The 18,824-nt window shown below is 30.9% G+C and overlaps 1 protein-coding gene across 4 annotated transcripts in view; it reads right to left on the bottom strand.

Moving 5' to 3' along the window:
- Positions 1-18,824, bottom strand: part of NOVA1 (NOVA alternative splicing regulator 1) — a 149,879-nt gene that overhangs the window by 21,024 nt on the left and 110,031 nt on the right. The window contains exons 4-5 of one of the 4 annotated variants that reach the window (XM_044229605.1): positions 8,725-8,796; positions 3,452-4,945 (exon numbers count right to left, since the gene is read on the bottom strand). In XM_044229605.1, the coding sequence (XP_044085540.1) occupies positions 4,937-4,945; positions 8,725-8,796 (81 nt within the window). In that variant the 3' untranslated portion in view covers positions 3,452-4,936. Of the gene's footprint in view, positions 1-3,451; positions 4,946-6,172; positions 6,274-8,258; positions 8,292-8,724; positions 8,797-18,824 lie in introns of those variants that run through there. The other 3 variants (XM_044229603.1, XM_044229604.1, XM_044229602.1) reach the window with 3 other exon arrangements.

Here is an 18,824-nt window from a genome sequence, read left to right as displayed (position 1 = left end):
ATTATTTCCCATATCTGTGTCAGCACTTTTAATTTATAAATACATACGCGCGCACGCACACACACACACACACACACACACTGTATTCCCAAAGTATGTGTATTACTAACACACACAGAATTTTATCTATTTGTTAAAAAAAAGTAGAATGTTGTGATACTGATTTATATTTCCCTGATGCCTAGTGAGGTTAAATATGTTTTCATATGTTCACTGGATATTTCTATTTCTTTTTCCATAAAGTGCCTTTTCATAATCGGCCTATTTTTCTCCCTTTTCCGCGCCTACATAGGAGTGCCCTGTAGAGTTATTAATTCATTGTTATATGTGTGCAATGTATATTTTTCCAAAGATACTGTTATTTTTGCTTACTAATGGTGTATTCTGCTATACCAAAAATATAAAGTATTTATATCCCAAATCTTAACTTATTCCTTTGTTTTGGGTTTTCTTCTTGCTTAAGAAAGCTATCCTCAACTTTATTTCAAACACTATAATTTACAGTTTCAATCTTGAATTCACTGAAATTTATTTTTGCATATTGTACAGGGTAGAGGTCTAAATTTATTTTCTTTCAGGTGAGTAGTCAAGTATACCAGCACCATTTATTAAATAAAACATCCTTTTCTAAAATGAATTAAAATGACACTTAAATATTACCCAGGACCAGACAGCGTTCTAAACGCTTTTCATGTATTCATTCAATTTAGGGATCATGACAACTCTACAAGCTAGGCACTGTTGTTACCCACATTTTACAATGAGAAACACAAATGGCAAAGTTAAGAATGTTTCCTCAAATCAGAAAATTAGGAAGTGGCAAAGATTTGATTTGAAGCCATGAATTATGACTCCAGATCACTGTTCTCTTACTGCCTAAATGATACTACCTTTCTTAATGTATAATCAAATATGGTAAATTTCCATATGTACTTAGATTCCCAAAATCTCTATTATGTTTCACTAACTATATCTGTGTGTTAATACCATTCCTTCTATTTATGATAGTTTTATAGTAAATTTTAATAGAGTGAAGTATGTCATCCTACAAAATATTTTTCTTGAAAATTCTTTTATTAATAATAGCCTTATGGTAAATCTTAGGCACTTGTTTTTCATATGGATATTAAAATCACTTGCCTTTGTTTCTCTCTCCTACAAAACTAAAAAAACTTGGAAGAAAATGAAAATTACAATACATTTGCATTTTAAAGTATTGATATTTTTAATCATCTCTTCCAAAAATCTTTTAAGTCTATTCATTAAGGAAGTGTTTTATGTACTCATCTGGAAATTGTACATTCTCTTAATAGGGATTCTATGCCTTTTTGGTTCAGTTTATTCTTGGGAAATTTTGAAGATTTAGATATGTATATGATATACACCAAGAAACTGCCCTCAAATGTTAGCAATTTTTTGAAATACTAGCATTTTAGGGGCGCCTGGGTGGCTCAGTGGGTTAAAGCCTCTGCCTTCGGCTCAGGTCATGGTCCCAGGGTCCTGGGTTCGAGCCCCACGTCGGGCTCTCTGCTCCGCAGGGAGCCTGCTTCCTCCCCTCTCTCTCTCTGCCTGCCTCTCTGCTCACTTGTGACCTCTGTCTGTTAAATAAAGAAAATCTTTAAAAAAAAAAAAGAAAGAAATACTAGCATTTCATAAAGCTCTTCCTAGTAATAAAGTACTTAAACTCTTAATGTATATAATAAAATTAGTAAGTTCACTTAAAAAGAACATTTGGATTTCACTATTTTTCTAGAACTTTTTCAAACACACTTCTAAAGAACATTACCTTGACATCTCAGAGACACACATGCTGAAGGAAATGAAAATTAATTTCGATATTTTGGTAGAGAATTATGACAATTCTTGAGATAAGAGATAAGAGCTTGACTGGCTTTCAAACTGTGTTCTGAGTAAAGCAGAAGTCTAATGAAGAAGGCTTTGTCTCTTTAATTTATTAACCGCTTTATTCAATACAGAAACACATAAACACAGAGAACTAACTCCCCTTGCCAGAAAGGAGGGGAGAAAGGATAGGTACAATAAGTGAAGAGGATTAAGAGTTACAGACCTCCAGTTATAAAATAAATAAGTCACAGAGATGAAAAGCACAGCATAGGGAATAGGGTCAATCATATTGTAATAACGTGGTGACAGACAGTAACTACACTTTTCATAGAATTGTTGAATTCACCATGTTGCACACCTAAAACTAAATTAACATTGTATGTCAACCAAACTTAAGTAATAAAAATTTTAAAAACACCCTTTATCCAGTTGGTTTATATTTTTGGAGAACTTATATTCAAAATTTCATTTGAAGAGATTTTCAAAAATTAAGTTTTAAACATACAGGTTGTAAGCCTGCTCTCCTCCTAATACTAGTCATTCAACAAATATTATTAAGAACCCATTAAATTCCAGATTACTGCTTCTGATACATAAGAGAATAAAACAAAGATCCCTGTTCTCATGCAACTTACTTTCTAGGAAAGTGAGAGAGACGATACACAGCAAATATGACAATACACAAAGTACATGGTATTCTATGAGGTGATGGGAAAAAACCACAGGAGTACTGGGAGAAGAGGGAGGCCAGTTTGCAGTATTATATAGGGGGGTCAGATATGCCTTATTAAGTAGGTTTATTTTGAACTAAGACTGGATGGCGATTAAGGTTTAGTCAAGTAGATCTCTAAGATAAAAGAACTTCATGCAGAGGGAAAAGCAAGAGCTAACTGCTGAGGGGAGAGCATGCCTAATGCCTGCAATGAAAAGCAAGCCAGTCAGTTTGGCCTGGGGCAGAGTGAGTAGGCAAGTGAGGTAGGAAATGGAGTGAAAGAGGTATTATGGTGAGGGCCAGATCTTGCAAGTTAATGGGTGTCATTAGGTATTTTGGGTTTTACTGAGTGAAATGGGAAACTATTACAGGTATAGGCAAAGGAAAAACAAAACAAGAACAAAATAAACCCCAAAACCTGACACATTTTAGAAGGAATACAGACTTTATGGAGAGCAAAGGTAGAAAGGTAGGAAACCATATATGGACGCTGTTGCAATAATTCAGGCTTGATTTAGGGTAACAGCAGATGTAATGAGAAGTGATTAAGATTCTACACCCTTTTTTAAAGGTAGAGTCACTATTATTTTTTATAGGAACTGGACTTGGGAGTACAAAAGAAAAAAGATGAGGGTGAATCCAAGATTTCTGTTCTGAGCAACTGGATGTATGGCATTGTCTTTCATTAAGATGGTAAATGCTGATATAGACGGAACAGGTTTGGGGTAGTTCTTGGATTGCTGAATTTTAGAAGTCTATTAGATATGCAAGTGAAAACTGCTGTACAGGAAACTGAATACGATCTATAGTTTCATGTGAGACCTGGATTTGAGATAAGTATTAACCTAAGTTATGTGGAACCTAATCATACAATTTTAAGAGACATCTTTGGGAAATGCATTCAAAATTATGAACACAAAACTAGGTACAGTGTCTTGTCATAAGCTTGAGCAGATGAGAAATCTTAAGGGTTAAGTTTCATTGGTTCATAATAAACCCATCTCACACTAAAGACATAAATTTTACAGATTGTCAGCATATGAAATCCATGGTATTAGACAAGGAGAAAGAAAAGTATAAATCCATATGTCATTTCAAATATTAAGATGTGGAGCACTCCCAACAGTAAGTGGGATGAGGGGAGGAACTAGCAAAGGATGCTGAGACAAAGCACATGATATAATGCAGGAGACAAATCACGAGTGTGCAGTATCCTGGAAGCCAAGTAAAGAAGACACACCAAGGAAATGGAAGTGATAAATTATGACAAATATTGTTGATAGGCCAAGTAACATGTGGACTGAGAACAGACAACTGGAATTAGCAGTGTGGTCATCATTGATGTCATTGGCAAACACAGCGTTGGTGGAACGGTAGAGGAAAAAAATCTTGTTGGAGTGGATTTAAGAAAGAGCGGGAAGAGAGATAACTGGAAAAAAGTAGAGAAAATAATTTGTGAATTTTTCTACAAAGGAGTATAAGGAGGGGGCATTAGTCAGTGGGGGAAGTGGGATTGAAAGAAGTTCTGTTTTGTCTTTTAAGATGGGAGAAAAAAACATAAATGTATGCTGATGGGAATGATTCCACAGAGACAAAAAACTTGAAAGATAAAGGAGAAAGAAGGAAGAACTGCTGAAGGGATGTCCTTGAGTAAAGGAAGAAAGATGAGATTTAACGTGCAACTGAAATTACTGGCTTTTGGTAGGAGATGGTAAGATAATAGCACAGAACGTAGAATATGTGGGTATAAATACTGGCTCAGTGAAGTAGGAAGTAAGGTCATCAGTTGGGAATGGGGATGGCGTAAGAGAGATTGTGGGGTTTGTTATGGGAATTCTTTAGATAGCCCCATGATTTCTGCCTCCTTGGTGCTACTTTTTGTGCAATTCTCTCCATTTGAATGTGGCTGAAAATTGTGACTTGGTTCTAATCAACAGAATGTGTCAGAAAGATGGAAGGTCAGTACTGTGATTAAGTTATGTTGTATGGCAAAGGAGGTGAGAAGTTACTCCTGTAATTAGGTTCAATATATAAGACTCCATCTTGTAGCACACACCGAAGAAAGATTCTCCTGCTGGCTTTGCAAGATGCAACCAGCCATGGTCAAAGTGTCCACTGGAGAGAGTGTCATACTGCAGGGAACTTGGGCAGCTTCTAGAATCTGAGGTTGCCTCTTGCCAATAGACAGTAAGAAGTCAGCACCCTTAGCCATACAACTGCAGGTAACTGAATACTACCATCAACCTGGATCCACTTAAAAGGGGATTAGGTTAGGCTCCAGTCAAGCTTCTAGATGAGAATGCACTTCTTCTAGTACTTTTTGCAGTTTTGTGAGCCCACGAACAGAGAACTTGGTGAAGAAGTGCCTGCATTCTTGACCTATGGAAACTAGAAGATAATAAATGGGTGCTGTTTGAATCACTGCATAATTTGTTACACAGCAAAAGAAAACTAACACAGGGGTTAAAAGAAGAGAACTTACGAAATAGCCATCTAGAAAGTAAAAAAGTGAATGGGCTTATGACTGAAAGAATTAAAGGTCTATTTGAGCTCTACAGTCATGAATTTAAAGAAAGACCAGCTGAGTTTTGCCTGTGTTTTTCTGTAACTACAGCAAGGGTGCTAAATACGAGTCATCTACTTTCACGTTTTATTATATTTAGTAAATAATTTCAAATTCATCAGTAAATAAGCAAATGTCTATAAATTACATATTTTTGCAATCATTATTTTTCCTTTTTCTCTTCATGAAATTTGAGAAGACTTCCAGGAGAGCTAACAACCAGGAACCTAAAATTAAAGCTGGAATTTAATTTTTAGCACCACTGACTGATTAGCAAAACCATTTTGTTGAATTTGGAAGTGACTGAAAAATTTAGTATCAATAACTTAGAACTGATGATCAAACCCAATTCAATGTTTTTTATTTTGTTTTTAAGGTTTTTGAAAACATATTGCTTAAAGAATCTAATTATATTTATTATAGCTTTATATTTACTTCATACTTAAAATTTTGTATGTAAGAAATTTCAAAGTTGTACCTTACAATATGTGACATATATCCAAGTTGTAAAAACTATTAGCCCTACTAACATTTCCTTCTTATTAGGGAAGTAATAGCAGTTTGCTTTATCATTAGACAACATACAACTTAGTACTCTCACTAGTGAAGAAAATAACTGTAGAGCAGTTTAAACTATCTAGAAAAAGAATACAGAGACTCTGCTTACAGAAATATTTTGGAGCTAAAAAAGCAGCAACACTAGTACTTTAGAATTCTTCTTTAGAGGGGAAACTCAGTTTTCAAAAGCTCTATGCTATGCCATTTACCGTCTTAAAGAATACTCTTTCTTTTTCATATCACTTGAAAGATACTTCAGAAAAAAATAAAATAAACATAACCTAACATTTATGGTTAACATTACATTCTAGATGCTCTACTGTTCAAGAACAATAAATTTATTTCCTTCTTCAACCCTATGAAGATGTTACAATTATTTGAATTTCACAAAAGGAGAAACTGAAACCCAATTTACTCAGCAAGTAAGTGCCAGAACAAGGATTTGATCATAGGCAATTTGGCACCAGTCTTGACTTATAACCACCATTCTGGAGGACTTCTCTTTGCGACTGTCCTTCAATTTTCAGGGGGAAATTATTATAGACCCACTACTGTAGTTACAGTCTGCCACTCTGACCTGTGGAAATAGTCTAACCTGTAGAAACATGAGGGTAGAAAAAGTAAAATTTAGTATGTACTGAAACATGTAATCATTTTTAAAAGAATAGAAAAAGTTTTAACGTTGAAACTGCAATAAAACTTTCTCTTTGGTATATTTTCTGTGCTTTTTCCTTTTGGGTTTTCTGAATATTAATAGTCCCTTAGACCTTTTTATCACACTACTGTGATAATGTGACATCACTATAACACAGACAAACTATTTATTCTGGAAATAGAACTCAATCATATCTTTTAGCTGTTATTGATGAAAATAACACCAACAGTTGTCTGGACGTATTTTATATTGGTTTATAAAAGTTCACAAGGAAAAAGTTTATAGTTTTAACAGCAGAGGGTATCATATTAGCTGTAACACATAAAAATAACTTTTTTACGGGTTTAAAAGTTCATTTTAATTGTGGAAACTTTAAGATGATCATATTAGAACCCACTCTTCTATCTTGATAGCTTTTACAGATCTAAGCTAATACAGTGTGAATCTGAATCCACTGGGAAATACTGAGGGAATAAAATGATGACAAACTACTAAAAAAATGATGGACAATGACTATAATTCCTTTAATAAATTTAAGAATCTTGTTTGGTTCTTATATATCTTGCCTCAAGTTATCCAGGAGATATTATGCTTGTTTGAATAAAAACAGAAGAAATCAGAATATAAATAAAATATATTTAACAACTATTAACTGCGTATAGTAGATGAAGTACAAAACCACAATGAATTATTATTTCAAATATTAGAAAAATAATTGGCAGAGGTGGACACAGTAACATATCTGGAGGGTTAAAATATTAGTAGACTTTATAAACTAGCCTTTTTAAGAAATGATTTAACAGAAATTCACATGCACATGAAACTAAATAAAAGAAAATACAAATCTAATTTCAAAGACAAAATTATTGAGATAGTTTTTCTTTCCAGATCTAGGATTTTTTATGTTGTTCATTCAGAAAAATCATTAGTTTTGTTTTTATTGCTGCTGCACTCATTTGCCTTGTTTTTGTTTGGAAAGTAAAGAATGATAAAGTGTAAGAGAAATAATTAAAAAATAAAGTTAGTTGTTATCCCAGTAGTTTTCTATATCATGTAATTAAGGTTCACTTAAGAGATAAGGTATATAGAGTGAAAATGTATAAACACTTTTTAATCTCATGCATTAATATTACAAGCTTTGTTCTCACTTCACATTGTATCATTTCCTTCAGCAAGAATTGCTGGGATTCATCACTAGAGATAATGTAGTATTTTAACCAAGTCATTGGGACTAAAGACTAAAATGTTACAGTTTTGTCTAAAGGGAATGCTACTGCATAAAATGAAAATCAATCTCCTACTTTGCTTCTAGTTATCATTTTAACATTTTTCCTGAAGTTGTAAACTATTAAACTCAATAAATAAGCAAAATTATTCTGACAGTCTTAGATTGGATTACATGCAAAAGGCAAATTTAATGTAGTTAGCAAATATAGTTCAAAGTTAATAATTTATTGGTCAACTATATGAAAAATATATAAAAATATAAGCTTTTATTTAATAATTTAATAATCCCATAAGGCCTGTATTAAGTGAAAAAGTAGAAATATTAAAGAAAATATCATCTCTCACCTAAATGAATCTCAACTCAGACAAAATGAAAATGTGTTTAATCATTTTAATGAATATATTTTCAACATTTGTCAAGTACAGTATGGCTCTGAATTACATAAAATATTTTAGATGATTTAGTCAAATGTGCCAAAAATAACTACATATTTGAAAAATGACCTACAAATATTCAGTACCAAAACAATCATCAAATCAAACTAATATATTTCTGATTGCAAAATCTGCCATTCCACCAAAGAAAATGGTCATACTAAATTAGAAGAATATACCATTTCCTAATTTGTAAAACAAATAAAATTATCACAAACACCAATTTTCAGTTACTTTTAGATTGCTAGAAATGTTTTTCACTGAAAGTTGAAAATTGTTTACACAGTAAGGCATGTCTGAAATAAAAAACAAATGAAAATGCATTCACTTTTAAAGATATACCTTTGCTCAATAAGTCGTATTTATACATTTTTTACATATATGATATTCTTAACTTATATACCAATAATTCTAGGAAGAATAAATAATGAAGATTATAAACAGTGACTCAAAAAATAACCCACAGAGCTCCGTAAAGTCATAATCTTAAGGGAAAAACCCCAAATTCGAGTAGTCTACCTTCTGAATATATTTTTGTTATCTAAAGTTAAAAAATGCATAGAAATTTTCAGGACTAATTGATATTTCTCTTTCAGGTTATTTGGAATCTGATTATGGTGCACATATGTGAATGAACGAATACATCCTTAACCCACCATTATCTTTTTCTCCAGTGTGCAGGCAATCACCCGTGAAAAGTATGGTGTAGATGACAGGATGATACTGTACCTGATTAGCTCTGGAGGTGGTCATGGGATCAGATGGAGAGGACTTGGTGGTAGTTGGGGAAGATGGCAATGTCTGGGAACAAAGCAGTTCAGGAGCAAATCAACCTTTAAAAGCCTTAAACTGATTATTTAAATAAAACAAAATAAAATAAAATGTAATATAACGAGAACAAAATCCTATGAACAAATTTTTCTCCTACTCATTCAAATTTAATGGAATTTAAGATCAATTAAGTAACTAATGCATGTAAATATGCATGCATAAGCATGTAAAAATAAATTCATGACTTGAAATCATGATGGTGACTGATAAAAATTCACATGAGTATTAAAGGTATCCTGACCATATTCATGAATAGTAGTCTCTTTTCTTTCCCTCTTTTTTGTTTGGGGGAAAAGAGATGTCAAACAAAAATTCAAGAAATTCAATGAGTAAAACTGAAAGAGTCATTTTCCTATCAATGAATACAGTCGGGGATTGGAAGAAGTGGTGAAATGAAGTTTACTTTGGCATAAAAGCATCCACCTACTTAATATGTTGAACATCACCAACAAGTTGATTCCACATGAATTTAGGGATCCACACTTAAAAGCAACTAAATTTGCAGTTCTGAGTTCTTAAATCACATTATCTTCTAAAATATTAATTTTTAACAAATTTAGAGCCCGTCTGAAAATGTAAACATTAACCTCATATTAATAAACAAGTAACTAACAGAATTTTAACAAATTGCCATAATATTTTTATCATTTATGTTGAAGAGTAAAAATTTAATATAAATGTATTATAGCATTATCAGCCTGTGTTGAAAATAAGTACAAAAATATTAGGAATCATATTTATTGTCCACTTCATTCTGAAATGCTTCTACATAGTATATATAAAATATGTTGTACAAGACCATAATCTACTTGTTGAACAATCAGTTAATATATATTAAAAAACTTCTCAAGTCCAATAGAATAACCTTGAAGTATAAAAAGTTAAACTTTTTTTTAAAGTATATTTTCACTTAGCAAATAGCATTGCTTAAGTAGCACCCTCAAAAGATAATATTTCCTAACAGGTGAAGTGGGGTAGTTTTATAGTATAGACACAATTCTGTGTGGACATTTTGTTTTATATTAATAGATATGCACCAAAATTACTCAGATATGAGCAAAAGCATAACTTTAAAGGTTCAGCAATGTCAGCAAAAGCAGATAAAATTACTTTATAAAATCACATTTCTTCATTTGAGATTTCAAAAGTTCTGATTTGAGTAGAACAAAGCAGTTAAGTATAAAAGAAAGGATAGAAAATTCACAGGCTTCTACTTAACTTACTGTTCTCCCGTAACAAAGTAAGATTGGTTCTAACAATAAATCAGGTTATACATAGTCCACTCCTCAAGTTATTCCTGGTTCTTCTAAAGTTAAAACCTAAAATACTTTGAGGAAAACTAGACTTAATGTTGAGTTATACCAAGGTTTTTATTAAATCGTATTTAAAAAGGGGACAGGAGCTACATTCAGAAATAAAACCTCATAAAAGAAGAAACAAAATCTTCAAATACTTTGTTTTCTATTTTCACTCTTCATAATAAATTCCCATGATTTCTCCAGAGAGAGTTTCATTTTCAGTTATTAAAAATTGCTCTAATATTTTCTCTTCATGCAATTTATGCTGGAATATATATATTGACTTCATGCTACTACATGATAAGCAGTAAAGATTTTATTTTCCCACCTCTGGTTACAACCGTTATTACAGAAAATTCCTGCGAGTAGTTAACATACATTTAAAAATCTGTTCTGTACTTATCTCAAATTATGAGGTTGCTGATGAAACAGATGTGAAATAAACCTAGAGGTCATTTCTCCCCAAACAGGTTAGAATTTAAGTTCATTAACCTACAGAAGCACAAAGTATGTGTTGGGTTCTTGGATTTCCATCAGGGTAAAATCCACCTGAAGAATGATAGGTTCACCAGGACATCCACATTGCCCTGGATATGAATTCTCAATAAGGTATTAAAACATTGCAAAGAATGATGTGGAAAAAGTTCAATATGAAGTGGTTCAGAATTTGTAGTCACCTAGATTAATATTATGTTCTGTCGATTTATTCAATCCCTTTCTTTTTGCTTGGCATATATATGAAATACTGGACACGTATTATTAGTAACTGATACAACTCATAGTCATCAATATCCCCTTAATAATTCTGATGCTATTTATTCCTCACAGAAACAAAAAACAGTAAGTTTAAACTTCAGGCAAAATAGTAAGTGATTAAATCATTAAAAATTTGCTTATTAAAACATCATAATCTAATAAGAAATTAAAGTTTAATATTTCAAATAAATTGGTGAAAATTATATAAATTTGAGCTTCAAGGGATAAGATTATCAAAATATCACAATAAATTGTCTCTAAATATATTTTCTTCATTTAAATTCCTAAAATAATGAACATATAATGAAATAAACACATGATGAGTTTTGAAGCTATTATTCATATAGATACTTTAAACACAAAATATCTTCTTCTCCCTTTACTAATGAAACTTATAACAATAAAAGGATTCCAGAAAGTTTTCATTTTGGTTGATTTTTTAAAAAGTATTAGCTACAAAAAATTGGTCTAAAAACAGATAAATGTAAATATATTAGAATAGTACCTTTAATTTAAAATGTTTATTAATTAGATTAATGAAACAGCCTTGATAGTTTTCTTAACAACAGAAATAGAACCAAAGAATCCATAAGAAATAGTTCAAGGTACAATACAAGTATATGATAGATTTGTTTCCCTGTATCTTATAAACAAAGCATTTACTCCTACTTACTACACAGATTAAAAATTTGTGGTTTCAGGTTAAAAATCATTCAGTAAAATTTCTGTTACACATCATGAAGATGTAACTGAATATCCATATAAGCAATAGTATATTAAAGTATTTATTATAAAAAATGAATGAAGTACATTCTCCTTTAAAATGTTTTCTTTACATTTATGAAATAGTGATTGTGAAGGACAGTCATTTTTTAGCATAATTTTATCTTTCAAATGGAAAAGTGTAATATGTTTTTATTTACACGTATTTACTGTTTAAGAATTCTGCTTTAAAGATTGAAGGCTGAATTACTATTGCAGAAAATTTTAAAGTAGTTTACAACTTCAAAATAGTGGATCCTTTGAAATAGTTTAAAAATATTCATGATTTGACAATAGACATTTAGTTAAAAGTGGATATAACTAGGCTTCTGGGAATAAGAACTAGAAAGTAATTACAAATTGTAAAATGCACTCTTGTTAACAAGTGACAATTTTGCTGGACCAGAAAATATTGCTATAAATAAACTCTATAATACATGCAGCTTACCTCCAAGCAAATCTACAGTAACAAACTGTCAAGAACCTCTGATATTTATAGGTATAGTGAGACCAGCAATAAACAACTCTCAATTGTAATTCCCAAAATCTATTACTAGCTGAGTAATATTAGTGAAGTAATCACCTTCCCAAACCTGTGTTTTGAGTTCTGTTAAATAAATCAGTATAGTGCTTTATTTTAAAAAAAGGATAAAATATGTTAATATGTAACTGTCATCTTAGGTTTTTCATTGTGACAAGTATCCTCCTCTTCTTCCAATGTCTGAACTATCTGAAACCCCTCCTCACTAATAGAAACTCATGTTGTCCAATCTATCCAGGTTTTTCAGAATTTATTTGTATTCTATAGCTTATTTTCCTCATAATTGCTATTTTGTACCTTTATTCTTTTCTTCAACTGTCTATTCCCATGTATTTTATTTACCTTTCAACTGATAATCTTTATTACCTGAAAGAAATCATGACTTTTCAGAATGAACTTCCTTACTCACTGCAATTGACATTTGAACTTTTTCCATTTTCCAAAACACTTCTTTCCCTCCATCTTCCTTTTCTTTTCATTAAGACAAAATTGTATACTTAGACCTCCCACCCTCCATAGAGTAGGACCTTAACACCTTAACACCTTAAATATTAACTTTCTACTACTCCTGAGACATCTTCTTCCCTCCTAGTAATCTCATTTCTAATTTCTCTACCTTTTCAAGCTCCTTTTTATTCTTTAACACAAGCCATTCCCTCTTGAGTAGCAGGGGTTATGGGAGCCTCCCTTATCTAACTTGTATTTTACTCCTTTGTATATCCAAAATCCCAAATCAGCATTTTTACCCTTCATACCATTTTCTTTCTTTACCTAACGGGACTGGTCACTTTTAGGAAATAATATTAGTACGAAATAATGATTTTGCTCTCACCATGTGATTAACAGTGGCCTTTAATTCTCCAATAATTTCCTACTTAAAAAAATTATTCTTTTCTTTTTTTCTAGGTATTTGAAACTTTTTAGCGTCTTTCCTTAAACTTTCTCTCCTTATTTTATCACAGAGAGTATTACTGATTTCCCTTTTATCTTTATGATTAATAAAGAGCACGTACTAAGAACCAGGTATAGTTCTACTCAGTTAACACAATATTCCTATGAAATAGATTATTATTACTAGTCCCATGTTATAGGTAAAGAAGTTGAGGTACAGAGAAGCAAAACAACTCACTCAAAGTTACATAGCTCGTAAATTAAAAAGCCAGGAATTGAACCTGAGCAGTACTGCTCCAGATCCCATGCACTGAATTACTATACTACGTTTCTGACTTACTTTTTCTGGTAACTGCTTCTTTATCTCATTCTTTGCTTCTTTTTACCCCCTCTCCTACTATGAAGATGTTAAGTGAATTACCTCCTCAAATGTAATTAAGGATCCACATTTTCAGTTTTATATTCGTACCTGTATTTCTATAAAAGACTACTTCAAGAGAAAAGCATGCTACTTCCAACTTACTCAATCTGTCAGGCAACACATAAAAATACTATCTCAAACAAACGCCTAACTAAAATTCACTTACTGCTTTCTAGGCTTCACCATTCTGCTTGGATCAAATCCTATATACATATATATATAATCATTTATCATTCTTTTCTCACCATTTTGGAACTACAACAAATCAGTCTCAAGGCCTTACAGATTTTACTTCGAAATATCTTTCAGCTTCAGGTATCTGTCTCAACTTCAGTACCAAAAGAGATTAGGTGTTTGTCATCTGCTTAAAATATTACCTAGTCTCTTAACTTTACCCTGACCCAAGACATTCTATTTTAAATGAGGTTCCCTTCTCGGAAAAACTTATTCCAGATATTGAAAAGTCCCCAGAGAGAAATCTTTTGGATTTCATTTTATCAGTATTGCTCAGAATTGGAGGCCTTAGAGCTCAGTCTTAAGATCAATTACCAGTTAAATTTCCTTGGGTAAGCTACTCAATTCCTTTGAACATCAGCTTCCATAAGTATAACATGGATTCTTTACTCTTTCCTTGCTTCATAGGTTTTTATGAAGATGGAAAAAATGTGATAATACATGTAAAGTGCATAGCACAATGGCTGGCACAGAGAAAGAACAATATCATAGATAGCACTATTGTATTACTCATCCTTCATTCTTGACTACCAAACCTTTATTTATTTATTTAGCCTGACAAGGCTTAACATTCCTTAGACTTGTGAGTGTTACATGAAAGAAGTTTAGAAAATATTATCTTACAAACCTTCAAACCTAAAGATCTGCCTAGTAGATCACTCACTTAATTGTCACAGTTTTCTTCTCCAGCAACAGTTGAACTCACAGGAACCCTAAGAGTCAGTCTGGATTTTTAGCACAGAAGAGAACAAAATGCAGAGGTGCCTCCTTTTGTTCTAACTTCCCAGAGAAATTAAAAGAGCTCTTTTGGGAAATATTAGAAAGTATCCATAGTCTATAGAATGCCCCTTGGCCAGACACCCAAGGCTCTCTATTACCTTTCTAACATTAGTTTCCTCTAAATTCCAACCCACATGTTTCATTTCTGTCACGACAGTCTCCTTACTATTCAACCATTATATCTTTCTCCTCAAATCCATATTGTTTCACAAGCCTATAATAAGCTTTTTGCTTTCCTCTCCTCTAATTAGGAAATTACTATATAATCTTCAAGGCCCAGTTCAAATCTTTACCTATTTTATAAGACCAAATGTCACTCCAGCCTACATTTCTTTCACATGCTTCTGAACTTTTATAGTATACTGTTTATACTGTAGTTTTGGTATATAATACAGTTTGACATTTTTATAAATTATTTTAATCATTTATGATCTCTCCCAAACTAGTTTTAGAGAGCAAGGGCTACAATTTAATATATCTTACAATTCAGTAAGAAGGAATTTAATAAATTCATGACAGAATGGATGAATAATGAACACATTATGTGCTATTTTTGCCAATTTTTTATGACAGAAGCAAAATTCTTTGACTAAGTTAACATTTCTGATATTTTCATTTGACTTTTTTAAATATAAGAGAATGCTCTAAATGCCTATAACTGCTTTGCTCTTTTCTTAAAAACACATTGTGTCTTTTCTTAAAAATACATTTGAGCCAAAAGGGGAAAAACACTGCTGAAAATCTGTAACAGACAAAAGAAGTTAACAGATGCTAACTATATCACTGATTTATGGTTTCTACCTCGTCTTAGAGTTTATTGTATTGACTCATTATGTACAGACAGCCATATTTAGAGGAGGGTTTGAGGGACTTAAAAGAAGAATAGTTTCAGTAATCCCAGGCAGGGACAAAAGTATCATGGTCAAAATATAAAAAGGTGGAAATGGATGTGTGTACTAAAAAATCTGGGCTGAAGACATGCTCCAGGAATGAGTTCAGAACTCCTACAAACAGGGTTTAAATCATTTGAAGATCACTGAATGTCTCTGCTATTTCTGTGTCCTGAAAATTAGAAATCGTATGTTCTATGTTGTAATTAATATGTTTAACTTTGGTTTACTGGCTTTTGCTGCATATCAATTTCTAAGCATACTGACTTGTAAAATAAGCACAGTGGTATTAGGTATTTCCTCCTCCTCCTCATCATCATAACAAAAGCAACCTTAATAATCCTAACTAGAGTTATAGAACAGAAACTACAATATCTTGATTATTCAATACCTGTTAATTATTATTACTATTATCATTTGAATATATAAAGTATTAGAATCCCTCTATTAGCAAATAAATATTTTTGAAATAAAAAAATAACAACAAAAAACATTTGAGAGGGAACAACATCTAACATCTGAGGTTGGTTATAAGGGTGTCTTGCTACATTTTATCATTCCATTATATGAAAGACCTGCAAGACCAGTTTGCATTATTTTCTTAAGGAACTATATTTGAGCACTCATTCAGTCAATAAGGGTAGGTTTCATTTGGGCAGAATGTTCTGGTTCATGCAATTTATTCAGTTACCAATGGTAACTAGATTACATAATTCAGAATATAACATTCTGTTAAAAGTCCATAATATATGATTTGAAATTATAACTTTTAAAGCAACTTTTATTTGTTTAGAACTAACTTTGAGTTCCTATTTTAAGTCCAAGTTATACATAAATTGTATGTTTTTAAGAAGCAAGACCTTAAAATTATCAACCATAAAAAACAACAGACATGTATAGTAATAAACATTAAGAAAATCTGTAATTTCATTTTCAACATGAATTCATTTCTATGCAGAAGTTATATTTTCTAGCACTCTCATTTTTTGAAATTCTAATTTTATTCTTTGTACAATTTAACTAAAATAAAATTCTAAGAAGGTGTTTTAAAGAAATTGTTTTTAAAATTAACTTCAGTACTAAATAAAGCCCAAAGTAGAGATAAATGTTATCAGTTAAAGGAAAGACCACCATTTAAGAGAAATCTTACTATGATTCTATGCAGTATAGCTTACACCATATATAAATATCATATGAAATGTTTTTATATATTCTAGAGAATTTAAGTTTGGACGTATTATTTGATAATGGACAACCAGCGTTTTCAGAAATAAATTTGTGGTCATTTAAATTTATATGCTTGACTTACTATTTGGAGAATAACCCAACAAAAAAAATCTTATATTGTTAAAATAGAAAACTTAGAACATATAAAACTCTGTTGATCTATAATATCTTGGAAATATTTTTGATCTTTTTTCCAGATTTTTTGAGTAAATTTTTCAATTTTTACATTTATTAATAAAGGGTTTAAGGGTTAAATATATTGTCCTACTAGATTTAGTGTACTTGTTTGATGATTTTAAATGATACTCTAATTGCATACATTATTATTACATGAAAATATTAAAACCAACAATAATTTTAATTCCATCAATATCTACAAGGCTTACAAAAGAATGAAAATCACAAAAGTCAATCAATCACTATTATTTTTTAACACTTATCTTAAATTTAAATAACATTATCTGAATAAGGCAAGTAAAAATAAACCAAATATTTTTCAAATTCTGGTTTTCATCAATCTATATTGGTACTAGATATAAAGTAGCCCTCAAATTTCATATTGCATAGAGAAAATCAGAATTATAACAATTATTCATATTCCATTATTTGATGGTGCTACCTATTATTATAAAAATAATAAATAATAATTCATATCATTGTCCTAAATATACCACAGTGATATCATACTACTCAAACTACACTGTATATTTTACTTTAAAAAAAAAATCAAGATGTTCGCTCTTATCTCTAAATGCTTGAAGTTTTCTCACAGAAGTTATAAAAGAAAAGAGAGAAGTAATAGGTTGGAGTAAGGTAGAAAGTCAATAAATCCTACACTTTAGTGCCAATTCTGTAAAATCTCAGCCCCAGGTGATTTTAACACAGAGGTCTTTAACTAAACTCATAGTTTTAGAATCTGACCACCTCCAGAGAGTTCTGGGGTCAGTTTTAAAAATAATCCTTGTATTCAGTTAGCATAGCTAAACTAAACATTTCAAAACTATAAATGGCTGTGAAGAATTTTAAAAAATCTACTGATGTTTATACCTCTAAATTATTTACATTCTGTCATGCATAAGTTAAAAGATATGTCCTTGAAAAATTGTGAAGGGTACACAAATTGAACCATCTTGACAGTGACAAGGAGTATAAAATGAACAATCTTATATGGGGTCTGATAAAACATGGGAAAAATTTTTAATGGTAATTAATAGAAATTTCAATGGTAATTAAAAGAAAATTGACTGTTAACCTATAATTTGGAAATATATTACCTAATTATTAATTCTTATGTTTGTATATGATTAATTAGGCTTATTTTTATCTATATATTGGTAAAATTATAATATATTGTTTAGTATAAAATTTTTTCTCAATTCAGAAACATGAAATTAATATTTTGAGCTACATTTCAAATTTATTACAATGAACATAAAATTCTGTAAATTAAGTATTCTGTGAATGAAGCATAATACATTTCTTTTGAAGGCATAAAAAGGCAATTGCAGAAACAATAATCACATTCATGAGGTATCAAAAAATTTGAGAATCTAAAGAGTTTATGGGGAAGAATTCACCTAATTTAACATTAAAGAATGTTGTTTTTCTTATGTCAGCCATTATTCAATCTTAAAAACTCACATTGTCTTTTATCAAGTAAAATTTTTGTTACAGAAAATCTCACACATTAAAAATGAACATTGGCCCTTCACGACATATATATATGTAAGTACTATATGTTATACAGAACATAATAGCTGTTTTGTAACAAAGGACTATTTGCTAGGTACAAAAACTTACTTATACATATTTCATATAAAAAATGTTGAATATAACAAATTAACAAATCAGGAGTTTATACGGCTAATAACTATACTAAAGACTACAAATATTACTAAAATATGGTACTTGAAATTTGAGGATATAGTTTCATTTCAATTTGTATACTTTATTTAAAAATTGAATGTAATTTTAAATAGATTAAATTCCTATAAATTAATCAAATTTGTGCCTATAAATTCTTTAAAAGGCAATGACAAAAGAAATGAGCCACTTAATTGCTCCTTAGTGTAACACTAAAAAAATGAGATATTCAATCAATCAATAAATCAACTGATAAACTAAGGAAGAGACTCTGATTGTCTTTAAGTAAATAAAATGACAACTTTGTTATATATTAAGTATGCTTAGGAAAAGAA

Source organism: Neovison vison, chromosome 13, assembly GCF_020171115.1.
Source record: "Neovison vison isolate M4711 chromosome 13, ASM_NN_V1, whole genome shotgun sequence".
In the NCBI taxonomy this organism is placed as follows: domain Eukaryota; kingdom Metazoa; phylum Chordata; class Mammalia; order Carnivora; family Mustelidae; genus Neogale; species Neogale vison.
The sequence above is the reverse complement of the archived record's forward strand: the minus strand, read 5'-3'. Positions and strand labels throughout refer to the sequence as shown.